This window comes from Phoxinus phoxinus (assembly GCF_949152265.1).
Source record: "Phoxinus phoxinus genome assembly, chromosome: 11".
NCBI lineage: Eukaryota > Metazoa > Chordata > Actinopteri > Cypriniformes > Leuciscidae > Phoxinus > Phoxinus phoxinus.
Genome location: NC_136886.1, coordinates 8,529,783 through 8,556,823, shown reverse-complemented (window position 1 = coordinate 8,556,823; position 27,041 = coordinate 8,529,783). Strand labels below are relative to the sequence as shown.

Here is a 27,041-nt window from a genome sequence, read left to right as displayed (position 1 = left end):
GTATAATTAAAATATTAACAAAACTTATAATAGTATATTATTAATACTAAAATAACACTGGTTGCTTGTCATTCACTTCATTTTTTTGTTAAAGAAAATTTGGAAAGTAATTTGAAAGCGTTTTTTAAATTAATAAACGTAAAAATTTGAAATGACAAATGTAACTAGATTCCATTAAAAGATGGAGATACAGCCTAAGCCTGAGCATATAGGACCTATCAGGCTTTCCCTGCAAGGATAAAATGACATGCAAAAATAGGGGGACTAAGAAAAGGGACTCAGTTTGGGCCAGGGGCTTTGAATAGTATGGACTCATTCAACCTCTGTGCACATCAGCAAGCTTTGTTACCTATATTCCTCATCCACAGCGAGTAGCCTCTACAATAGGCCAGACAGCCGAGTAATGGCCCTCCTTTTGTTTTCCTGTACCATTTGGGTGCTCTCCAATACACCCGCAAAATGAGACTTCAGAATGAAAATAATTAAATGGAAATTGGTGATCTAATTATAGTGGCTTTGACTTGCCAAGCTGCCATGGAAAACAGAAGACAAGCTGCTAAAAAAAGCTAAACAAACAACAACAAAGAAAATCTGCTGTTTAATTATGGACAATGAAAAGGTCAGATCACTGACGAGAACGCTTAGTGACACCTTCGTTCGTAAACTCGTGCATGCACATGTGCACGCACAAACACATAAACAACTGCAGCCTGAGGCAAAATATCTCTTAAAATGAGCTGTTGATAAATATGAATGTTATTGGGGCAAGATTAATGAGCAGTATATCAGACCGCAAAAAACATCTAATTTGTTCATGAGTAAAATCGTGACTCTAAAACTAAAGACACATTCCAAAATAAGCCAAGCTAATTTGAAATACATGTCAAGGCTTTTAGCACAACAATGCTGTTGAGTAAAACATCACCAAATGGAAGCTCTGTCAACACATTTCAAGTAATGGTAAAATTAAATAATGGCTTCTGACTATCAAGCATACAGTACACAAAAACAATAATAGCAGCTCATAATAAAGTGGATTATTTGTAAGAGGTCCTCCTCTCTGCTACAAGCTGCCCGTGGGGAGAGATGGCCAGCTAACAACACTATCAATATCTGAGACCGATTTTTATACACAAGCGTCGCTGTGTCAGATACCTCTGTACAAATGCTAATCCAAACAATCAGCATGTGACAGACGCAGAGCTCCACTGAAAGAACCGCCATCCCAGGACACCATCTCTGGGCTCCTGCGCACCACGGGGCCCCTGAGCAGTAAATAAATGATCAGCGTGCTGAGCAAACCGAAGACTGATCAATGATCAATTTGAATATTTGTAATGGTTTGTGAACCCTTGTTTTTCCATGAATTGTTGTAAAATAATTTCTAAAGAATATGTTTTAACTGTATGAATAGCTGTAACCTAAAATATGGTCCAACAGTGTTAGAATTTTTTTTTTTTTTAAGTGGGAAAAGAGTAACAACATGGTGCATCCCAATTTAAAAACTCATACTTTGCCTTAAAAGTATGTACTTTCATTTGTTTCAGTATGTAAAGTATACAAGTATTAGGACTGACAAATACCATCAGCATTTTTCACAAAAATGTAAGTTTATTAATTTAAAAACAATCCATGCTAAATTTTCTTTAGCAAGAAAAGTCAAAAGTGAATGACAAAGAACCGTAAAAGCAAACAGAGATGCACTCCAAAAATCCACCTGAGAAAGTATATAATCTATGCACATTCAACATACTATCATTTTGTGTGCTCTAATTCCTATCTCATATGCTATTTAGGATAGATAGTATGCAAAGACACGAGTACTCACTGGCTGTGGGGTGGGTTTGGGCTCTGTAGACTTCACATGAAGATGAGTCATCATGGCTTGGAGACGCTCTTTGTCTTTTGATAACTTTAATACAAATAAATAAATAAAACAGAAGAAGAGACAAAAAATTAGAAAATGTTAGTTTATTTATTTTTTTACATGCGTTTTAGTGTAATATTCTCTCAGCTATCAGTAGAACAAATAACACCTTGTGGAAGGACAACTGACATATGTATGTTTATTCATGACATACATGTTCTCAGAATGTGCATGTGACTTTACACTTGATCCAGAGACACAACCCTAAGGGTTTATTAGCAAATGATAATGAACACACACACACACACACACACACACACACACACACACACACGCGCACACACACACGCCTTCAGTCATGATTACTTCAGCCAAAGTGAATCCACAATCAACATTAGAGGACCTTCCCGACCTGATCTGGACCAAAAACTTTGCTAGTCTGAGTAGTTCATAGAAACCATTGGCACCAATGGACTTGGTCTCTATGGTCTACTTCGGCTTGCTTTTGAGGAATGCAGCCTATGTAGTTCTACTCCTCTCAGCTGCGACCGTACTTCTTCTGAATCTACACTGTATGTGTGGTTCTTTAAATCTCTCTCTCTCTCTCTGCTTTGGTGTAATATAGAAGAAAAGTTTAAAGACTTTATCGGCATCATGACAATCCCTCGTATAAAAGCCTAATTATATTTCGAGCATTTGAATAGAGTATAAATGGCTAATATATGGACAGATGAGCATGTACAGTAGATAGAGAATGATCACTGCACTTTGATGCCTGGGGTGAATTTTCCTAGCATGCATAAAGGTCCTATAATTAAACAAAAGTCAAATACATTAAGAAATTAAAATATTGATAAAAATATAGAGCTGGATTTGACCTCAAATTGCCTGCATGAGCACAACAGTTCAATGTGTTAATTGCTGCACAATGGCTCTGGCACTTTCTAATGCGATCTGACTGAATCCAAGAGAGAATATGTCTCGCTTCTCTTAAAACCAAAACTCTACACTAAACATATATCCTCAGCTCTACGATGCCATTCGGTGAGTATTTGTCACGATTAATGTGTATTAACAAGCAATGCAATGCAATAAACAAAATGAGTCAATGAATCCATTGAAATGACTGGTAGCGCACCCACCATTGTTGGTGCGCCTGGGTTTTTTCACAAAGTATTTTATTGTGGTGCCAAATAGTTAAAAGTCATAAACGACTTTAAAACCCAGTAAAATTGGAAATGTAATTATCTTGTGGAGTTAGCCCTAGGGCACTCCATATATCTTTGCCTAGCTGTCATACGAACATAACACATTTTTAATGACTGGTTACTCACAAATGTACAAAATAATTTCATTTTTATCCCTCCCTCTTCTATCTCTGAGCTGTTACTTGAGAGAAAACGAGCGAGAGAGAGAGAGAGGGAGAGAGAAAGAGAGAGAGACAAAAATCTAAGTTTTGATGAAGCCAGAAAAGGAGATGAACGAAGAGAAATGAGATGATACCTGCAATTCCAGCTGTTGAACTACTTGCATCTGTACCCGGCACTGCGCTGTGCTCCTGTCATCCAAGGCATGTTCATTATTCAGATGTCTAGAGAAAAAAAAAGAAAAGAGAGAGAGAGAGAGAGAGAGAGAGAGAGAGAGAGAGAGAGAGAGAGAGAGAGAGAGAGAGAGAGAGAGAGAGAGAGAGAGAGAGCAGTCTTCATTTTAGTACCATATTTTACAGCCATCTATTAAACATTTGATAAAACTTTCATGGTAAAATATTGAATTACATTATCTGCACATTCTGCAGGGCAGTCATTTATTTCTCCATATTGGAAAAGTGAAAATGGCCTGAGATGCGCACATACTAAAATGATAAAAAGTAAATAAAGCCAATGTCCACACATCCACAAATATCAAATTCCCCAAACACAAATGAAGAGTGTTCTAACAAGATCTCTGCATTACCGGAAATAGAAGCGCTCTTTACATGCCTCATGCATAATTCACGAAGGGACCGTTTTTCATGCAAACCTACAGAAACGGAGTTGAGCGGACGGGAAAAGTGCCTCGCCAAAACTCAGGTGAATAAAACGATATTATAAATTGTCCGACGTGCACTCCACAACCCTCCCAGCTTTTAAAATTAAATGGATTCTTCTTATTTTTGTTGCCTTCTGCAGTTAATTATGTCATCTAGATTAAGAGAACTCAAATGAAGCCAGGAGGAAAAAGGCAAAGGACAACAAGGAGAAAAGAGATGGAATCTGTCATAAACTTGAATTATGAATATAATTATGCATGATTATTTTATACCGCCAAGACCTTTTTTTCTCCCTCGCACGTTTATAACTAATCTAAATAAGTAGCTGGCCTTGGCAAAGCGGGCCAAGCTTTCCTTTTTTTTTTTTACCTCTTCTTCTTTTTTTTTGTGGTGATTTATATAAAATGGTGGAGATAAGACTCACGACTGAAGGAAATATGATTGGAGGATCTTTATCAGCCCTCGCATGAATTATGGTTTGAAAATGCTTATGCAGGGGCATTTCATTAATCATTTAATCATAATCCGTGCAGGATGTTTGAACTGATTTCACAAATACCCTTTCATTTCACTACTTCATTATGCCCGCTAATGGATCCAATATATTATATATATCATAAATTATATCGCATCTTCGCTGACCATGTAGGTCACTGTCACCAGGCAGAGGCTGGTGGAACGGAACAGTAGCGTTTTCCACGTGCGTTTACAGTCTTCTGCAGCAAATCAAAATGTCGTGCCTGGACCTGAGCAGGGGCCGAGACAAGGGGAGCCAGAACTGATGTTGATGGTGCAATAAATTTGCCGAGGTGAAGTGACATGATGGCAGCGGCGCCATTATTAAGAATAAAGACAACACACGAGCACGGCTGAAGATACATGTGGGGAAAACACACTCGACAACACTCGTGAAAGAGAGCGGTTTTGACTTCGGAAGTGGAGCACTCAACCTTGAAAGGGAAATGATCTAAACGAGCGTCAAACGGACTCTGTTTTCCTTCAGAATGAGCATATAAATACCACGTGTCTTTTTGAACGTTGACACGGCATGAATGCACCTTTAAAGATATTTTGAATAGATCTTTTCGTAGAAATAACACAAGGATTAGAGGCGGCGAGAGTTTTAACGTGGCCATGATAAATCCACACCTTGTTTAAAACTATACTATGTCTGTTCTGGCTTCCAACATTAATCAACTGAAAACAAGCCGCTTTTGAAGTCAGGGAAGGTTGAAGAGGGATCATGTAAACATTTCAAAACAACCACCCAGTTTTCATTTGCGGAGAGATAAAATAGGTGCAGGGCGTCTCGCATTTTCAATGAACATGGCTGGACGTGACATGCTTTGGAATTCGTAGTTCGCATCACCCGGCGAGCCCCCGCTACCTCTTTTCATCCTTTGTTACAGTGGACGTTTCTCTTTTTTCCCCCCGTCCTCTCCTCCGTTCCGTCTAATGACATGTAGAGTCACAGTGCATAATTAATAGGAAATGAAATATTCAAATGGCCCTTAATGCAGCCTCTCTGAAGAGTGTCTGGACAAGAGGAGCTCCTGAGAACGGCAGAATTGACATCGGAAAGACTATGAGCGCTGGCATGTGTCACTTTCTGGACTTCAAAGGAAGGCTGTTTAAAAGCTTTCTGGCAGGATGACAGCCCCTAATGTAAATGGCCACAATAAAACAAGTTAAATAGACATTACTTAAACAGTCAGCATTTTACATATCACTGAAGCTAGCTGCCCAGGTTTTAATGATGCTCTAGAAGGCTGACGCCCTGAAAGGTCTTTTCTAGTATAGTGTTGGCGGGACGAACTATTGTTTATTCCCAAACACACGCAGCTGTTTCAATAGCTAAACATCCGCCTGTTTTTCCTTAACTTATTGCATCATGTAAAAGAATTATGCTTATCTACTGATTTTGTTTACTCATACTGCTTGTCTTTGATGGGTAAACACACTTTCCAGGATGGGAAATACAATGTGCGTGTTTGCGATAGGTAACCGTAAGCAGAAACCAGTTCTACGACTAATACTATATAAACTGTATTCAAATCATTAAGCAATGTGACTTTTAAAGAAGATAAATATAAGACGACACCGAAACTTACAATACAGAGTTCGACCTTTCAAATATCCCTGGTCATAGATGCCCTGGACCTTTGTAAATGTGTCCAGTCTGTTCTACTGGAAACACACACATTGTGACTGGTTTCCTTTTTTTATTTATTCGAATTATCATCCAGCACGAGATATTTTCCTTTAAAGACATAATAAATATCCATATGGTTTAAAACAACACTGCCGCACGTCATCGTTTGTTGTTGCTGGCTCGGCTGGCGGAGATCCACGTGACATGAGAGCGCATCTCTCACCGTTCCTCGCTACGTCGCCCCGTGCCCCCATCTCTAGCTACCCAGAAAACTCTTATCATCCAGCTAATTTACTCCCGATTTCGGTTTATGGTTCTTCAGGCCTGTCGGGTGGAGGATGTACATGTGGGAATGTTTAGCACATGGACGGTTAACACCTTCAGCGTGCCAGCTGAACTCTCACCCAGCCTCGCTTTTTACAAAGGCAGCTTTGTAGCATCTCCAAATGTTTTCTCAGCATGTTCCAAGCAGTTTAGTGCATGCAAGAAAAGTAAACAAGATGTTGCCACGATAAAAACACTTGTGTAAACATCGCAGAGTGTACTTAAAGAGAGAACTTCTCTCTCTCTGGCTCGCTCTTTTTCAGCTCTGAAATGCTAATTTCTCTTATTTCAATAAGCAAATGGTGAATCATAGGTTTGGCCAATAGAAAAAAGGCAACGATGTGAACCACAATCCAAAAACATATTGGATCGGTGGTTTAGAAACTCCAGTGCAGCAAACTTTCTAAACTCTTGGCGGACAGAGCAAATGCACTTCATCACATTTTTCTTCACAGGTAAACAGATTTGAGATAGATTATGTTACTATCTGCAAAAGAGCCTGGGCCAGCTTTAAACATGCCCTCAAATAAACTGCCACGAGGAGCCTGCTGTTTAAAACCCAAGCTTCGACCCTGAAAGAGGTGGAAAATAATACAAAAAACCCCACACAAGACTGAGAAAAGGGGTAGGAGTGCAGCTGTGGTTCTGCTTACCACTCGTTTTTCTCCTTGGTCTCGGCTTGAGGGTCTTTGAGCCGGGCTTGTTTTATTTTGAACCCGGGATAATGGAACAGTGTCATATCTTGTTTAGAGTGGGACTAATACAGCCTGACACACACTCACCGATCTGCTGCCACACGGCACATGTTCTCATCATCTCATCACAAACACACACACATAGTGGAGATTAAGTGAGACCAGGTCTTCCTCAGAGAAGGGATCAGGGTGAACGCTGTGTAAACTGTGTACCTTTAGCCTGATCTTTGGTTTAGGTGTTATTTAGGGAGCGTGCTGCTGTGTGTTGGCCAGTATAGAATGGACTTTAACAGCATGGACAGGTCAGGCGTTATTCAGTTGAGTTAATACATAGTGGGCAGGTGAACAGACACTGGTTGCAGGTGAAACCAATGCAACAGTTAGAGCTGTGGAGCTTCAGATACCAGTGTGGTGCTTGTAAGGGTGATGCAGATTAATTGAAAATGCCACAAGTGTATTAGGCAATTGCATTGCTTTTTTGCAACTTTTGTATTTTACATTTGTTTTTCATAGTAGTAAAAAAACACATTGAAAATGTGAGTGGCACAGCTCAACGTAAATCCCTGCACGGGTCTCAAATCTAGGCCCTAGCCGGCGCCTGTCCAACAGCTTAATATAATTCTCTGTTTTTCCCCCTCCCCATTAAACAGCCTATAATACTGTTGCAGCCAATAGAATAGTTCAGGTTTGATTTTAATGTCAAGGTAGTTATATTTATTTTCGTTTCTTAAGTTAAAATGTTTTAAGCATTTTTTGTTAGTTCATTTTTTTTTTATAAAGCGGCTAGTGGCCGACAGTGAGTTGACCACATGTTTGATCCATTTAGCCTCTCAAATCAACACTTTAAATGCCGACAATACAATTCATAGATATAAAACACTTTAAGCATATCACAATGCTAGTTTAAACATTTATTTTAAACACAGTAAAGAGGCATTTTTGACAAGCTGAGACAGGCTGCTCTGCTGCTCACAATGGCGCTAGTAAACGAAACGGGCTATACTATCTGTAAAAAAAAAGCAGGTTGTCTGACCTTATGCCTAAGCTATGCATTAAAAATCAAGGCTTCACCACAAAACATGGCCATTCATTGTTCATGAGTTTACAACAGTTAGACAAAAAAAAAAGTCCAATCCAAAACGAAAAACGAGACAGCCTCCTAACATGGCTACAACCAGAAGAATAGTCTCTTACAGAGCATTGTGAGAAAAAAAAAAAACAGCATCCAGTGGAAGGTTTTAATCCAGTTCTCCTGGGCCTTTTTACACCTGGTCACTTCAAGAGTTTTCTCTGATCGGAAAAGAATTTACACGGAAAAGTGTAAATGTCCTCCAAAACACTTTCGAGACTGAATCCAATCACTCAAACCACTTCAGGTAGTGGTCTGGGACCCATTCCAGATGAAACTGGACAAGTGTAAATGCATCTGGTTGTTGAAAACGCATATGTAAATTTTATAGGCTATATGACTATGCCAGATATGACAGTGCTACTGCAACACACATTGCCACAGAAGAGTAGCGGAGTAGCTTTTCAGCAACTCAACGCGAATAAAACTGAAAGTAAGTCACAGATGCTCAAAACACAATCATCGTCATTAGAAGTAATGAGACTAAATGATCTTACCAGTGCCTAAGCCGCTCTCTCTCCTATTGCGGTCTCTGATCTTGAAATTAGCTGACGATAAATAAAATGCAACTCGTATCTGTTGCTTTCACTGACGTGAACTCCGGTAAATTTGCATATAGCATGGGAATTGGTTGGATTTAATTTTTATATTCGTTTTGCGGAGACATATTTATGTGGCCAAGTGTAAATGTAACCGTTTTAACAAATCAGATAGATGTCCGATCAGAGAAAATGCATGAAGTGACCAGGTGGAAAAGGCCCTATAACTCTTCTGCGCTGCGCTGAAGGCACGCTCGCTACTTCTGCTGCTGGCAGGAACACTAAACATACATGGTCTCGTTTTGTTTCCACCAGCGCAGCACATCTCATAGTTTATTTTAATTAATGAATGTCGAAATTATAAAAAGAAAGAGAAGCCTAAAACAGGCCCGATGCTCGGCCCGCGTGTGAGCTATGACGTGAAAATTGGCCAAAAGCCCAGCCCTAGGGGCGTAAATAAGTCGGGCCCCGTCGGACTCCTAAATGTCAGTGTATTGTGGGTGGTTGTCAGGTTGTCGCTAAGTGGTCGCTGAAGTGTTCTAAGAACTTATTAGCTTGTTCTGAGCAGTTGTTGGATGGATGCTTATTGGACCATGTTAAAAAGTTTGTCAAAATCCCCAAGTATGAGGAATATGAATAGCAAGCACCAATGATATGTTTCTAAAAACAAGAAGAGAGAAATCTCTTCTACTTGTCTGTAAAAAGGCAGACAAGGGCAAACCCACTGTACTCTCAGAATGTGGCCCACCGTAGATAAACATCCTCACTTGTTTGTTTTGGGACAAAGTGTCAGTAATCACCATGGGGACTGCAGTTATCACAGGCAGCACAGAACCCTGAGGAAAACCACACCACACCACAGAGAGCAGGCAAAGAGCAGCACACCACACACCCACGTCAAGAACCCAGCCCACACACAGAGAGGAAAAATCAAAAGAAGAGAAAGATCAGGAGGAAAGGGATTGAAAAATGCTGTGATGGGACACTAGGTGTGACTAGGTTGATCTAGAACAAGCAAAAAAAAAAAAAAAAAAAAAAAAAAAAAAAAAAAACCTGTTTGAAAAACGTACATGATTTCTTTTGAAATTTGTTATGGACTTATGATTTAGAAATAATCCCAATATTTAATAGGATTCCAACATAACAAAAATATCCTTTATAGGAGGAAATGTATGTTCTAAGAGATTTCGTTTTAATTTTGTGTTGGAATCATATATGAAACTATCCTAAATGGAATCCTTCATTTAAACTCTATAAACTGTTTTAACAACCTTTAGGATTGGTTCCAAATTATGATTCCAATTCCAAAGGATAATTCCAATTGGAACCATATATACATTCCATTTTTCAATCCCAGGTGTGTGTGTGTGTGTGTGTGTGTGTGTGTGTGAGAGAGAGCGATACTTACTTCAGGAACGAATGAAAGTCGTCAAATACAGCTTCACATCCTGGCCATTTACAGACGCCGTGACCGTAGAGAGGGTGACTATGAGGGGAATGATCATCCAACGCTGATCTATAAGAAGAAAAGACACATTACTGTGATATCCAGACTGCAAATATATGACACACACGCATCATTGGACTTTTATGAAAGAGGCTAAAGAGTAATTAATCTCCATAATACTACTAGATGTAATATTAATGGCTTATCCACTAAAATATGACAACTAATAAAGAAACCTTCCCATTCAGCACAAAAAACACTGCAGCGTGTCGTTTTATTGACACAGCACAAACTTTCATATGACCACTGGCTTCTACAGGAAGATTTCCCAGCCATGTGATCTCTGCTCGTCAGCCTATCACAGCCCAGTGCTGGCCAATCAATAGCCAATTATAGGTCTCCTCTGATGCACATGGAGGAACGCTTTGATCAGGGCAGCACGGGGCTCTGAGAGACAGCATGTCCTTTAGCCCTGACCACTGAACCGTGGCCCCTGCCGTCCACCTGGAGCAACAAGTGTTTCCCACAACAGGAAGCTCCCAAATCCATCTGGATTGCTCCCGCCAAGCGCAAACAGTAAACACACCCCACCTGTTATCAATTTATCCGCTTGCACAGGATCATCAACAGCTCAGTACAGCACACTTTTATATGAACTACACTGCAGGCACTATAAAGCTTAGCTGTGAAGAGCCGCCTATTTTTTTCTCAATTTCAATAGAGTTGTTTTATCTGCAGAAGGGAATGTATTGGCAGTTGTTGAATTTAAAAATCAAGTTGAGCTAAACAAAGTTTAGACCTTACTGAACAGTAAACCCTCATTACCTCCAATTATCAACATTTAATAACTATTAACACAAAGGCTTTATATCAGTACAAGAATGAAATAATAGAAAAATGGGATTTGTCAGTGAAAGACAAAACATGCATAAACATATTTAGGCTTTAAGGCTTATTTAAAAGCAGTTGCCTTAATATTTATGCCTTATGTAATTTTTTAATAAAATGTCAAATATATTACAATTTAATTTTAAACAAGAAATATGCCATGCCACTTGTTTACAATCCAAGATGACATTGGCTATAGCATTATAAATAAGAGTTAAGTTATGAAATGCCTAAGGACTTGTGAATCAGGAAACAAGGCTCATTTTAAACAATGGATGACCAAACAGTTTTAAACAACTCAGAGGAAGACTGACAGACTACAGGGGTGTTCTTTCTAGCCTGACCTCATTTATTCCAAACAAAAAACAATAAAGACAGAGTCAAAGCTTGTCAGTGATCTTGTCTGTCTTTTGAAGTGTGTGGTAATTTATTTGTTTTTTAGGCTTTTTTTTTTAGCGTCAACCAAAAGACAGACAGACTTGAATCTAAACTATCTAAACTAATCTAAATGATCTTGCAACAAGCAAAAAGGTGACATTTTGCATTCAAGTAAAAATGGCAATAAATAATAATAATAATAATAATAATAAAAACCAGCACATCAAAATCACCACTACATGTGCATTTATACACGTGATCGGCTCTTACAGCACCAGCCTAAATGCTTTCCTGTGAGGCACCACGGCTCTGTCATATCATCTTTCATTACATTATGGTTTAGGATCGTATTATCACGCACTGAGCACCTAAGTATCATCGCTGCTGACCTAACGAAGAAGAGAGGTCTGACGTCTGGAGAGCTCAGACAGGAACTGAGCGCTTTGTCACAACACTATTACTCTCCCTCACGTCTTCATGTGGGGAGAAATCATCAAAGACACACTCCTCCTCTAAATCTACTATCAAATCCCCAGACCCCCGACTCAATCCTTTAGAGTATGCCCAACCACACGGCCCCCTCCCAACCCCCCAAAAATGTTTTAATTATCATTTGCAGAGTTGAAGATCAATTAAAAGGGAGGTTAAGGGGCTCGTTTAGGGGGGCAAATCTGATTATTTATCTCTTTAAAACAAATTGTCTGGGTTTTAATCCCCCTGAGCGTAGCATTCCTAAAGGATTCTGGGAGGAGAATGAAGAGAGGTGACTCAAACTGAGTCCCTTCCATTGAGGAGAACTGAAAACTGCTGAAATGGAACGATGTCTCTATATATGTTAAATTAAAAAATAATAATAATTTTTATATTTAGAAAAATTATTTTTTTAATTTAACAAATATAGAGACACCTTGTTCCTATATATATATATATATATATATATATATATATATATATATATATTCACATCTTTTAGGCCCTGATTAGAAAAAAATAAAAAAAGAAGAGGTATGGGCATGTTGGCCTTTGGTCAGATAGCCGACACCTCATTTTCAATCACCTTAGAAAGGTTCACACGGGTCCATAAGTGTTTTTTGTCCCTTATCTGAGCGCCGATGGGTCGGGTGGACTGACACGTTGAAGGCTTTTATCATATTTGGGTGTGTATGCGGTGGATGTCTCTGTGCAGGCACCAGTGGGAGCCGATGAAGGCTACTAAAAGCAGGGTAGCATCGCGTCTAAACATGTACAGAGTGATTGAGTTTCTCTCTCCTTCCTTTAAGACGGAAGTGAAAAGACAGTGAATGATGCCGCTGGATGCACTTAAGGTTTTAGTTGCAGGCGTCGCAGCGACTGGCCAGATTTTATATGACACATGAAACGGCCTGTGCGGTGTTTAAGACCCCGGCGGTAAACCAATCTGAGAGAGCTAGAGCAGAGCAAGTCCATCAGCGCGCAGCCGCCCGCCTGTTTCACGACAAGAGGGACTTGGGAAAACCACATCAATTAAAAGTTCATTAACGTTCGTGTGCGAGGAGTCCACATTTCATTTCTCCCACTCAAAACCGTGGATTTCGAGCAATGGAAATCCATAGATGGATTAGAAATCAGTGTTATGTTTTTTTTGGAGGCCCATTGGGTGTAGTGATGAAGCACGTTTACTAATAAAACTACAAAGATATTAATGCTACATGGAAAATTATCAAAGTGCCAAGTTATTATCAATGTCTCTCTAATTTGCCTTTGCATTTGAATAGTAATGATCTGGAAGCATTTCTAGCACTAATTTTGCAGCTAACGGAAAGAAGAGAGAGGGCTGATCACCTGCTCCTTTTTTTCTGACAGATCTAAGATACTCAGTCTACAAAACGCCTTCTTCACAGCATGGGTGCTAAACTGCTGTTGACGTCTTCTTTAATCTCTGACACCGAACGAGAGGCAGGGAGAGAGAAGCAGTGAGCTTTCTAACATGTCTTTTTGAGTGTTTCAAGCCTGCTATGGCATGAAAAGGGTTGTGGTGTTGTGATAGAGGACTGGATGTTTGTGCACTTTGATGAAAAAGGGTGATAAGACTGGAGAAAAAGAGCTACTAAAATAGAACAAGTGAGCATATGAGTGAGTTTCTCGGTTTCAAAACCTAGTGAGCTGCCTACCTAGACCTTATTCAATTAGGGGAAATTTTCTGTCCACTGGTATGATTTCAAAGCAAAAACAAAACAGCAAACAATCATTTTAGTTTTAAAGAGTAGATTCAAAGAGCTTTACAACTTTTTCTTCAATTACATTTTCCACTAAAATATATATATATATATATTTTTTTTTACAAAAAATAAACTTCTTTAAAACATCTTTAAAAGTTTTGGCTAACTTTTTTTTTTTTTTTTAAAGTGCTCCCAAATGAAATATTACTCAACTATGCTGCACACAATTAATGCAGCATTATATGTATCATTCATCGAGAAGGCAATCCCAGAATGCACTGCAACAAGCTCAGTGAAAAATCCATCCAAAGTGCAGTAGAGAAACATTCATTATAAATGCTTATATTTCAGGGTAGGCGATTTATTCCAGAAACATTTTTGCTACGCTGGTTAAAAGTCTCATCACATCCCGATAGAAATCACTAAGTTAAGTGGTCTAAATATATTTATATGTATATATCTCATCTGTGGAAGGCGTACGAGTTGAAGTTCTACACTTAAAGCATTGTGTCATTAGCGTAGCAACATGTTAACGTCATTGTAAAGCTGCTTCGAAAACAATCTATATTGTAAAAAGCGCTATATAAATAAAGGTGACTTAACATCAAAACAAACCAATAGAGATTCAAGCCTCTTATTTGTGTGGCACAAATGAATGAACGAGAGAAAGAAAGAAAAAAAAAAGGGAAAAAAAGAGAAAGAGCAGCTTGTATGAGCTCTACTGCAACAGTGACATCATGGGCAGTTAAATAACCCTGACATGTTGAGCAAACCCGTCATGAAATCCATTCTGCTCTACACTGGTACATAAGCAGATAGACATGTACATGAACTCTCCCTTTACCTTCGGCTAGAGCTTGTTTTGCAGCACTAAATGTGTTTTCATTCGCATTGCTTTCATAACGACACGTTGGTTTTGATCAGCCAAATCTGAGTCAGATGTGAAAAGAGAGAGAGAGACAAATAAATGAGCTCACAGTGCCTGGAGGCTTCTCACCAGCAGTTCAAAGATCAGGCCTGAGCACATGAAAACAAGCAAATGTGTTATAAACCAAATTAATCTCTTCCTTAAAGACACAGTGATGCAACACTTCCTCCAAATAAATCTTTAAGTGTCAGGGCTTTAAAGAGGCTTTAAGATACGAATTTACGATATTTAAGATATAAGAAGCAGAATGAATATATTTTTTAAAAAGTTCAAATTTCTACATAAATAAATAAACAAATAATCAATCAGAAAAAGGAAAACATCCCTTGAACTGCAATACAGCTAAACCATGCCTGTTGTAATTCTGTAATAATTAAAAAGAAAGGAAGCAATTTTAATTTCATTATAGTAATCTAACCTTTCTCACAGCACCATTCTCTTAGGTGTTTGACTGGAATTCCCTGATGAACAGGATTGAGCAGACAGGCCCGGTCCTTAATGAAAATTCCAAGGTACTTAGAGGCAATAAATTACAATTCATTTGCAGGAAATGCCCTATTGGTACCTGTCCATCAACTTGGCTTCCCTTGCAGAGATTTCCACCTTCAGAACTCAATCCAAATGAATATATAGAGAGTTTAACAAGAGTTAAATCTCAAAACTTTGCTCAGATTTGCCAAGAAACCAAAGTCTGCAACCAAAAGTGACCTCAAACTCTTCTCCTCCAATTCTCCCCAAATCTCAGGTCAATGGCTGTGCGATCTTACCCCTCTCTCTTGAGCGAGTGGCTGATGTACTGGCCGTTGGTGGATCCATGCTGGTTGTGGTTTTTGTGGGGAACGGGGGAGGGGGACGACAGGTCCAGACCCCGGTGACCGTTATTGGTCGCGCTGTTCTCCTCCTTCACATAGCTGTTTGTCACCTCCTTCCACAGCTGCTGCAGTTCGACTGGAATCATGCCTGCCACAAACAAATTGGATAATTAAATCAATTAACAGCTAATCTGGTTCTACTCATGGCATAATTAAATAAAAAACAAGAGCTCAGTAAACAAAAGGGGGCATTAATTATTCCACTACAGGCTGATACGCAGCGCCTGCCCTCTCGCTCTGCCATTCTCTCTCTCTCTTTTCCCCCTACGTGCTTTGCGAAGCGTGTTTGTGTACAAAAATTCCCTGGCATTCACGCACATTTCATGCTTGAAGTAAATAATTAACATACAGACAAGGCATGAAATCTGAATAATCACCATTATTTCTCTGACAAGGAAGTCAGCCAGTTCTTTCTCACACACACAAAACAAGACCACAAAAACATCCCTCTCCATGAGAGAGAGAGGGAAAAAGTGAAAGAACGAACAAGCCCCCAGGGTAATACTCTCGAAAGCATGTTAATGTGCAAAATGCTTAAAGTTTTGCACCGCCTCCAATTGACACAGACGACTTAAACCTCATTTAACAAGTCAAGCACACTGCGGCTCATACGTCCTTTGAAAAAAGAGAGAAGAAGATAAGTGGGAAGAAAAATGGCTTGAAGACAAGATGTTGCCTCAATTCTGTGACAGACACACAAACACTTACATGCACACCCACATACGCAAAGTGCTTCATGTAGCTGACTGTACAACTCAACGCTAGCAGGCTGACAATTAGAAAGGGCTAACAATGAAATTAGCCCATTGGAGTGGCCAAGGACCTCCCTTATATTCAGACGTGTTAAATATTGAATATGAATTTCCATATTAAATCATATAATTTTTCACATCACACACACACAACCACTTTGGTAAGATTAAAAAAAAAATGTTTTTGAAAGAAGTCTCTTATGCTTAACAGGTCTGCATTTATTTGATACAAAAATACAGTAAAAATGTTAATATTGTGAAAAAGTATTACAATTTATAATAGATTTTCTAATTTAAATGCATTTTAAAATGTAATTTATTTTAGTGATGGCAAATTTTCAGCAGCCATTACTCCAGTGTCACTTTAAAAACAGTTGTGCTGCTTAATATATTTGATTAAACTGATAATATTTTTTTCAGTCTTCTTTGATAACTTGAAAGTCCAAACCAACAGCATTTATTTATTTTGCAACATTATTTAAGTCTGTCCAGTCACATTTGATCAATTGAATGTGTCCTTGCTGAATAAAAATGATAATTTCTTTTAAAAAAAAAATCTATCGGACCTTAAACTTTTGAACAATAGTGTATAATATAAATATATACATGTACACAAACACATTTTGACACATCTGACTACTATTACTACCATTATGTTGCTTCAGGAATATGGCATGTGAATGGAGCGCTGAACGAATCGCACCCACTGTGTGACTTTATAAATTTCGTTGTATGTTTTTTGAAATGAAACAGGACGGGCTGTTTTGGGCGGTGGGGGATCAATCGCTTAACATCACAATTAAATCGATTTTCGAAATGAGCGAAAGCAAATGGAGAGCAATTTTTGTCTTGGTTATCTTCATACGTCTCCTTGTTTTCCCTCCTCCTCCCCCCTCGCTCTCTCATTCTCTCTCCTTCATAATAATTCTCTTTACAGATACCAGAAGTGGCCTCTTTCAAGCGCTCCAGCGCAATGCATTTGTGCAAGAATCGCTTAGTCTTAATTTATTCCTGTTGTGGCAAAATAACGGCGAGGTGAAGATCTCAAAACGATCAGCAGAAAATATTTTTAATTTGATAAGCTACTAAAGATTTTAATTATGTCAGTAATGGAGAACAGTAAGCTAATGAGGCGGCTAAGACTCCAGAGAGAGAGAGACAAAGAGACAGAGTGAGAGAGACTAAAAACTGTGAAATGAGTCTGGTAGGACTGCCATAAATTCGCACAAGATCGTTTGCATATAAAAGAGCCAGCGGAAATTATTGCAGGACGAATCAATAACCTTCCCACGTGCCACGTGGCATCTTTCGCTTCCTTGGTTTTTTTTGTGCCATCCTGCAGTGTTTTAACGTCCTCATGAAACTCTGACGGCAGTGTCCGAAGGTATTGACTTGCTTGTTTTTTTGTCTTTGCTGTTGTCATTGTGAGGGAGGGAAAACTTGTCCGTGTGGATTCAAGAAGGTCATGGCGCTGCTGATTGTTTTTGGGTTTGGACATAGAGGGGAACAATCATTTTCCCCCCACTTGGAGCGCAGTGACAGTGTGCGATGTATTTTTAGCCGACGTGCTTGACAGGGCGGCCCACTCTCCCTCAATTACCCACAAGTCCAGGTGACCCCGACACCACTGTTTACTGAAACGAGTCCAAGCCGGAGGGGGGAGGGGAGCTGATGAGAGGGGTAACAGAGTGGGACGAAGCTGTCTTGTTGTGTCTGACACCCCCTATAAGCCTTTTTCCTCAGCAGGTCTATATCTCACTCTAAGCCTTGGTTTCCATCCCGTATCCATTTTTCATAGATGCATCTCCCAAAACTGTCTGCATATATCTTCACATGACCTCTCAACCAATCTGGCAAATGTTACAGCATTACCCTCATTTAGTAGCCGATGATGGATGTAACATTTCGCAGATAACACATAGCATTAAAACAGTTCTTTGTCCTTAAATCCGTCTTGCAAACTCCAGATCGCTTTATCGGCCCTAAAGTCATTTTTCAACACCGCACCTCCTCTCATTAAAAGCCAAAGATACACGCTTGCGCTTTTAAAAAATGGATGTCATTGAGACGTTTGACTGATCGCCGGCGAAGCAACTCAATTTTTACCGCAGCAGGTAGCGGCGACACCCAGACAGGGGCCCCGAACTCTCGCTTCAACCTTTTCCTGTCCTTGTACCCCGGTACCCTGGTGACCGTGTTCGAGCAAGCGGAAAGTTGATTTAAGGTTCACAACCACATTAGTTGTGGCCCATCAGCAGCCCGATAAAAAATGCTGTCGCGCACTGGGGCCGCGGAAATCAGTGACCACGTCTTCCTCGATGAGACTGCCACGGCACCACTGGGGGCAAACTGACACTACTATTAGTTTATTGTTCTGTGAGGCAGAGATCTTCTCTCCCTCCTGTTAAAGGGGTTATGATCACTGGGGCCTTCGATATGCAGCCCTTAGGCCTAAAATATGTTCCTCCCTAATGCTACAGAAGCTATTAAACAGCGTCACACTGCCAGCCGATCAATCACTGCCAGCGAGGCCGGACGAGGGGCCGGAGTCCCCTGATGGGTCCGCGCGCACATCGCGCATCATGCCTGGTCACATTCGCTGCTTTCATATTAGTGGTAAATTTGTCTTGTCGGTGTCCTGTGGCCCTTGACTGGACAACTTGACAACTAATGTGCAACTGGGGATGAGAATGAACTCCAGAACTTGAGGGAATCACAACATGTGTGTAGGAGAGCACAGATTTAGACGAGAGCGCGCTAATAGTGGAAAATGTGGTACAAACACAAATGCCACAAACGGCAGCCACAATGTAGACAACCAAGCCTCTTCTGCCTAATCCCATTCTGTTCACACAAAGTTGAGTTATTTACAAGAGTGAAAGCAAATTCATTCAAGAAAAGGTTTAATCTCATGTACCATGAAGGAATGGTTTCCACCAATCTTTTTATTTTATTTTATTTTTTAGCAAAATTGGATGGATTTAGTCAACAGTTTAGTCAAAATGTCAACAATGGATCCCTATCGATTCATTTATTCAAAAAAAGATAAAAAGTGAAAACAAATTTGCACCTAAGCGTTTTAAAAATAATAAAACAAAACTCAAGTCACTAAAAGATGTTATATTTACATCTCAAAAAGCCACAAACTATTTTTTTGTTTCAACTATCAGGATCCGGAGTTACTCCTGTATTGCGTACATACTCAGAATGATAATTTAGGGGATTCACACCATATTCTAATATGGTTGTTTTTTCTCCCAAAACTTTGCATTGTGTACGTGGGACAAGTAACAAAGCCAGAACTGGTTTTACTCCACCAAATACACTTCATCTCGCTGCCTTTCTTAAATATATTCATCTGCTCTGTTTGTTTTCTCACTCTATTACTCACACTGCTAAGTTCTCTGTTATTTTCTCTCTCTGGACCCCGTTTATGATATTCATCTCCTCCAACACATTGTTCTAATTCATAGCAGACTTCAGCTGACCCTCTCCAAAACTTCAAAGTCAAAAAGTCAAATAAGTGATATAACCCCAAATACAACAGACCAAAACACATTGTTTTGATTGAAGTCTCAGATATCTGCGCCGTGCCAGAGAGCTAGATAGCACGCTTGTAAACAGGGTAGAAAATTACTGGATGTGCCTGTACATTAAACGTAAAGCGGTGATGTAAAAAGATTTTATTCACGCATCAAAGTCAGAGTCTAATAAATAAGCCAATTTCAGCCCATGTTGCTGGCCGAGTAATCTTACTTAGTAGCTTGCCCAAGCACATAATCACCACGCACACATAAGGAGGTAACATAACTTATCACACCAATGCTAACTACTTAGCTAACTACTGAATATTGTAGATTACATCTTGCGAATGGAAAACTGGGCTGCTGGAGCATGAAAGAATGCAGTGGAGTGTGAAAGAAAAAAAGGTCATCAATAACTTCTAACAGTGAAGCAGAAAATGTGCAGGACACACACAAACACACACTCACACACTGACAAGTGTTTTAATCAGGGTATGAAATTACCCCCTATGCCAGTCAAATTTGGGCCCAATTTTACCATTCACTGTGCCAGGCGACCTGTAGGACATCTCCGACTGACGTTTGACAAGAGATGCTGCTAGTTAGAGGCAAAGACGAACACACACAGAAGAAACACATTTAATTATATTGATGAATAGAAAAATCAAAAGCCTAAACTTGGTTCCAAAATAAATTTAAAATTGGCTAATGAAATGGGCTACACTTTTATTTTGTACTCTGGCTTTAACACTTAACCACCAATTCAAGGAATCTGCCACAGGCTATTACAGTTACCCAATAAGATTATTACTAGACAGACAGGTTCTAGGAAACCAGGAAATAATCTACCCTTCACTGCCAAGTAAACGTATTATATATATAAAATACAGCATCTATTCTCTGTGTTTTTCATTACTGCCCTCTGATTGGGCATTACATGCTTGCAATGTTCCCTGGGTAACGACTGCTCGAGATGTCACTCAATCACTTGTAAAATAAATAAAATTGTTCTTCATTGAGATGGCCTCCTATTTGACACTAGCCTATGGCTTCGCATTGTAAAGCATCGCCTCGCCCAGCCCCAGGGCAACGTGGGTATGTGGAGTGGCTCAGCTTTCCGACTATGCCCTGATCAAACAATAACAAGACTAAACAAACACAGTTTGTATTTGCGTGTTACCCAAGCACCCCCCTCCCCAGCTTTTATACAGCCTTATCTTGTTATGGGCTTGTTTGTCTTAGCCGGAGAGAGTACAGTCAGTTTTTGAAAGAAAGAAAACAAAACTCAAAACAAAACTGGTATGAATGCAGTCTTTATTCTGTTGCTGCTCCTTAGGTAAACATGACAAGGAAAATAAAGCATTACACCTCCTGAAAAAACACCTTTTGACTCACTGACTGCTTGTGAAGTGATTAATCTTTGACTAGTTTAGTGGGTTGAAGTTAGAAAACAATGGTGCTAGTATGTTTAGGTGCTGACGAGGAGCCAACGTAAGACAATGATATATGTAATGTACATATATCAGAGATATATGTATTCAATGGAAGCCTAGGAAACAATCTAGGACACGTTTTCTCATTCTAAAAGAGAAAAGCAACATAAACTATAATGCAAAGAGAATACAACGGCCTATTCTCTCAGAGAGCAATATTTGGTCTAATTTAGTACATTTCTGCAAAATGTTCAAAAGTGCAAAACCAAAAACAATTTAGTCCTATAGACCTCTTCATGTGTGTGTAAACGTTTTTCCTCACATATTTACATACGAAACAACGTGATATTTTCTCGTAGGTAATCTTTTGAAAATGCTTTGTTGTAAATCAAAACACTTTTCGTAAGATTTTTGTCAGCAATTCCTGTTGCTCTCGGTGCAAAATATTCCCTTAATATCCCCGTAAGACCTATGGATGTTGAGTGTGTAATCTTGGCCATTGTTCTCCCCCACCCCACATTAAGCAAAAAATAATAGATAAATAATAAAATAATAAAAATCTATAAATACATATTGTATCCCTATGGATCCCTAAAACGAAACCCTACGGGATTCAATTTTGTTTTTTACACAGATGTTGCAATCTATAAATTAATCAATAAACAAGCAAAAAAAAAAGGAAAAAAAAAAAGGGAAACAAAAGCCGTTGCAGGCAAGCGGTGTGAAAAGAAGTGATATTTTCTCGGAGGCTGATGAAAAACCACATTGTAATTTTGTGAATAATTTCCTTGCACTTTTCATAAGATATTTGTCAGCAATTCCCATTGCTCTCAGTGTGAATATCCCCTTGCGGGGTGATGGATGTGCTTGTTCTTACCCTGAGTGAGGGAGTGCAGGGGCAGAGTCTGGTTGGGCTGAATGGACAGCAGCCCTTGTCTCTGCAGGCTCAGGAGATGCTGCTGCTGGAGCTGCTGAACCTGGAGCAGCTGCTGTTGGAACGCCAACTGCTGTGCAGACACCTGCCGAGGGAGAGACGGAGAGAGGATGAGGGGTCTACATATCATCCTCGCTCTCACAAACAGTTATGTCAACACGTGCACAAACATACTTATTCACTCAGGGCTGATAAACACACACATACACACACAAACAGGCACGGACAGGTACATTCCCATATTCCCGTACCCTCTTAATTAACGAGGAGTCGGGGAGGCTGGTGACAAATAATGAAATGTTGTTAATCATTCCTAATAAGAGCCACAGGATTTTAATTATGGCCATTCATAACTCCGCAAACAACCTGTGACTGAAAGGAGCTCCTTAATATTCAGAAGCGTGTTAGTGCAGAGCCCGGGGAGCCAACCGTTGTCTCCTTTGGATAAAACCAGGAGTGTGAAATAACAGGGGGACCGTCCAATAGGAGGAGAGCTAAGTAGTGTATGTGACAATTTTATACATTTATATTTTGTGATTAATTTTATCATGCCATTGTATACAATTATTTCTAAGGGCAAAGAAAAGTAAGTTTAGATGCAATTATAAAAAATATAATTAAATGAATTGTGGATATTAAAACATGGGGCAATTTTAATTTCATGATGTTTTTAATTGTTAAAAAAGGTAACATTTTACAAAAGGTTCAGTTCATTGATATTTTCAATAGACATTGGCTATGTTTACATGCACAACTTTTGTTTCAATCGGAATTCATATATTGCGAATGATGAATCCGAACGTAGTGTTTACATGAACGCTAAATAAAGTGACCGGGTTGATGTGCACGTTTATATGTCACAAGCTTCAAATCGGAATTGAGTTTTTGACATGAGCACACTGCATGAATATACAGAGTTTCCCACTGTTTGAACATACTATTCTTCAACATTGCTATTTTCTTTGTTTTAAACCGCAGACTTAATATTTATCTATTATGGGTCCTAATTAGGAGAGGAAAGAGTCCGGTGGGACGATGTCCTGCTTCACTTCACAGACAATGAGTGGTAGCCAGGAGAATTTTAGAATGACAACAGTCCTTCATGACACTACATTCAACAACTACAAGAGCTCATTCCATGGGTCATACATCATTATGCCATTTCTACATCGCAATGCACAGTTCTTTCTAGTTTCGCTTTTCAATCCGATCAAGTGTTTACATCGATCGGATTAGAAAAGGAATAAACCACCCCTTCCAATCCAATCAAAATGTCATTTTCATTCGTTTTTTTATAAATATATTAATTTTTTGTGATTCATTAATGCATTGGACATTATAAAAGTTAGTGCATTAATGCATTTATCTACATGTGATGTTTAGGCCTAACTATTTTTTTAATTGACTGATTTTTTAAATCATGAAATGCATTGCAATTTATAGCATTTTGTGTTTAGTGTCTTACAGTAATATACACCCTCACATCTGGATAGATGGAACCGAGTATAGAGAGAAAGGAAGGTGCCAAAAGACTGGGGAAATTTTGAGAGGAAGAAGGGAGTGAGTTAGTAAAAGTGGAAGGAAAACAGGGAAAAGAGGGTGTTGAAAGACAGAAGGAGAGAGAGGAATTGGGCGAACAAACTGCTGCGTCGTCAGGACGATAAATGGGAGGAAATTATCTAACATCCCCAATCACCCCTCAGTCAAAACTAATGGGCGATGTTATGGAGATACAGGGCTATTGAACCCTCGCGTTGACCCCTTTCAACACTAACACTGTTGTTTATGACCTCCTCCATGCATTATGACAGTTTCATGACAACGACTAAACATAAGCCATAATCACGGGACGTTCCTCTGAAGGTTTCCGATGGACCCGCGGTGAAAAACACCGGACACTGAGGGGGGTCACGTGTTTGTGTGTGCACGTGTTTGTTGGTACATTAAAGCGCAAACGTGGCTTTGCCAAGCTGTGTGCCGCACCCTCTTCCCAAACACAGGATGCTTCACTTTGTGTTTACTTCTCCAAACAGAAGGCGCACAAAAAAGGTCCCGCAGCACAGGCGCGGACAGGTCAACCTTTAGACCCAGAACAGATCTGAAACAGCCTGATAAAGTGCTTGCTCTTTTTTCCACTCTCATTCATGGTCCACCCATCCTCATCTGCCTGTCAAAGGTCTGTTTCTTTTTCTCTCTCTCTCCATTCTAACCCTGATCACGAGGCTTTAAACATACAAATGCTTTAATGTCAATGGTCAGAGCTATGGCACAGCGGTAGCACAACATATGCACGCTGTGATGCTCCCACAGAGAAGCAGGTTCAGGTCTGGGTCATGTCCTAATCACATTATCCTTGACTTTTATTTCATTAGCCTGACAATTAAAAGCAAAAAGTCTATAAAAAAAAAAATCCAATGCTGAGATTATGGTAAATTACTGTTTAAATGGATAAATCAGTTCATATAAAATAAATAATCTACCTTTAAATCACATTAAAAGCCTCAAAGGTGAAGAAAAATATATTTTTACAAAAGACTATGAAAACTAATGTTTTTTAATACTGTAAATTGTGCACATAAAAACGAATAATTAAATTAATAAAATAAATTCGGTCACTGTTGATTTCACGATGTCTTTAAAGTCATCATGAAATCAAAATGGTCAATTCTTATTTTTTTATGGAATATGACAACCAATTTATCCAAGCACATAATTAAAAAAAATATATTTCCCCTTTTAATATTTAATCAAAATATCTTCCTCTCCCCCCTTGCAACGGCATTTCTTCTCTTCTCTTATGACATATACACCAGTGAGAGGGCAGTCCATCAAATCCCAATGGAAAAATCAAGTCCCTCCCTACATTTTATTTCGTTTGAGAAGCGGTTTCACTCGGATAAGTCACAATAGAGAAAAAAAGACAAATGGCAAATTCCGTTTCATGCCGACAAGAATTGTAAAAAAAAAAAAAAAAAAAAATGTAATTAATATTGATGCATAAGGTATATAGTTTTACAGCATTTATTAGTGTAATATTCAGATTAACAAATACTGTAAAAGTATTGTTCACTGCATGTTCAAGACACCTACTGCATGCTAACAAATTGAACCGTATCAGAAATTGTGTTTTTTTTTCATCTGTATGTCACCCTGAAGGATGGCCTTGGCCGCTTGAGATCTTCCTCATCGCACGAGCGCCAACCTAACGCCAGCCTGGCATAGCGGATGGGAGGTTAACTCGGAGTGGCACGCGAGAGAGGCGAGAACAGAGCAGATGACAACATGATCCAGACTGACGCTGGCAGGCCCTTTTATTGCCTCGCCTTCAATCCAAAGTTAAAAATCTTTGAAAACCTAAGAAATTTTGTTGTCTTTTAAATAAAAGAAGCACAAAGCAGCAGCGGGGGGTTATTGTCTGACCCCCGTGGGGGGAGTCGCTGCAACAATTCGTATTCCATCTTTTGATGGCTGCGCGAGAGAAAGCCGAAGGAGGGGGAGCGCGTGAGAGAGAAAAACACGCACAGACGGAGGAGAGCCTCTCGAGGGCTGCATCAAATTCCTGTGATCATACATAATACTCTTTAAAATGGTGTTTTTCCTTCCTGTTCGTCACGTTCCATTCAGCTGATCAATTGTTTCTCCTTTTGACGGTGCCACCCTCCTTTTTTCAACCCCCCTCCCATTCTAGAGTCCCCTTCCCCTCATCTGTCCTTCTGACATGAGAGGGGGAAAGAGAGATAGAGAGAGAGAGAAAGAGTGACAGCTTCTGTCAGAGGCAAGAGAAACAGTCCTGTCGCATTGATTTATGGAGGCAACGCACCACAACTTGTCCAAACTGAAGCCCCCAGTTCATTAATTAGCAAGCTGGGGGACTTTGAAGTAAGCATGTGAAAGTGTGTGTACGGCTGTGTGTGTGCGTGTTTTACAACATTCGCCTTCATTTATACGCTCTCTCCGGTTACAGAACGAAGCTCTCAGTGGGGAAGTTAAGAAGTGAAACTCTGATCGTCTTTGAACTGCTTCTGACCGCACAATAATCGCTTCTTTTGTCCAGAGCATTGCCTTATCCTGCTGTCATTAGAGCAGCCAGAAACACAGCTGGTGATACGGCCTTAAAATGAAGGAAGAGAGAGAGAGAGAAAGAGGTACCCTTCAGATATACTACAACTGTGCTGTGCCGTATTTCTGTCAACGGAGAAGCCTCACGTGCTCTTCAATCGGTTCATATAGTGCATTTATATAAATATACACAGTCAACTCATAAAAGGATCTATGGATCTCTGCAGAATCGCAATGACCATTGAAATTCTCCAAAATTGTTCATTAAATATTTTGGCAAATAAGTACTTTCAGATTTATTTAATATATTTTACGGCGACAAAATTGTGAAATAAGCATGGAAACCTACAGAGAACAAATACTGGGCCAACTTTAACAAGGTTTTTTTTTTTTTTGTCCTCGGACACTGAACGTTGAATATGAAGCGGCACAATCACAGCCAATCAAAACAAATTAAAAAAAATTTGGGCCAAAAAAAAAAAAAAAAGAGAAAATAAATTAATATTTTTTTTGGTTTAGAGTGATAGTAAAGACTTCTTCATTTCAAATAAATGCTGTTCTTTTAAACTGTTCTATTAAAATTAATCAGCACAATTGTTTCAACACTAATAAGAAATGAGCACCAAATCACCAAATCAGGGTGAAGGATCATGTGACACTGAAGGATCATGTGACACTAAAGACTGGAGTAATGGCTGCTGAAAATTCAGCTTATTCCTCACAGGGATAAATTACTTCAAAATATATTAAAATAGAAAACAGTTATTTAAATTGTAATCACAGTATTACTGTTTTTATTTATTTATTTTTTCAAATCTAGTGTATATAGAGTCTATTTTAGTGTCTAGTTATCTAGAGCATTATTTTGGACCAATGAGATTATATCGCGGGGG

The 27,041-nt window shown here is 39.3% G+C and overlaps 1 protein-coding gene across 10 annotated transcripts in view; it reads right to left on the bottom strand.

Moving 5' to 3' along the window:
- foxp1b (forkhead box P1b) overlaps positions 1–27,041 on the bottom strand; it is a 137,449-nt gene that overhangs the window by 16,714 nt on the left and 93,694 nt on the right. For all 10 annotated transcript variants that reach the window (XM_079628872.1, XM_079628873.1, XM_079628874.1 and 7 more), the window contains 5 exons: positions 22,033–22,174; positions 15,342–15,534; positions 10,144–10,251; positions 3,371–3,458; positions 1,829–1,912 (listed from right to left, as the gene is read on the bottom strand). In XM_079628872.1, coding sequence (XP_079484998.1) covers positions 1,829–1,912; positions 3,371–3,458; positions 10,144–10,251; positions 15,342–15,534; positions 22,033–22,174 — 615 coding nt within the window. The remainder of the gene's footprint in view (positions 1–1,828; positions 1,913–3,370; positions 3,459–10,143; positions 10,252–15,341; positions 15,535–22,032; positions 22,175–27,041) is intronic.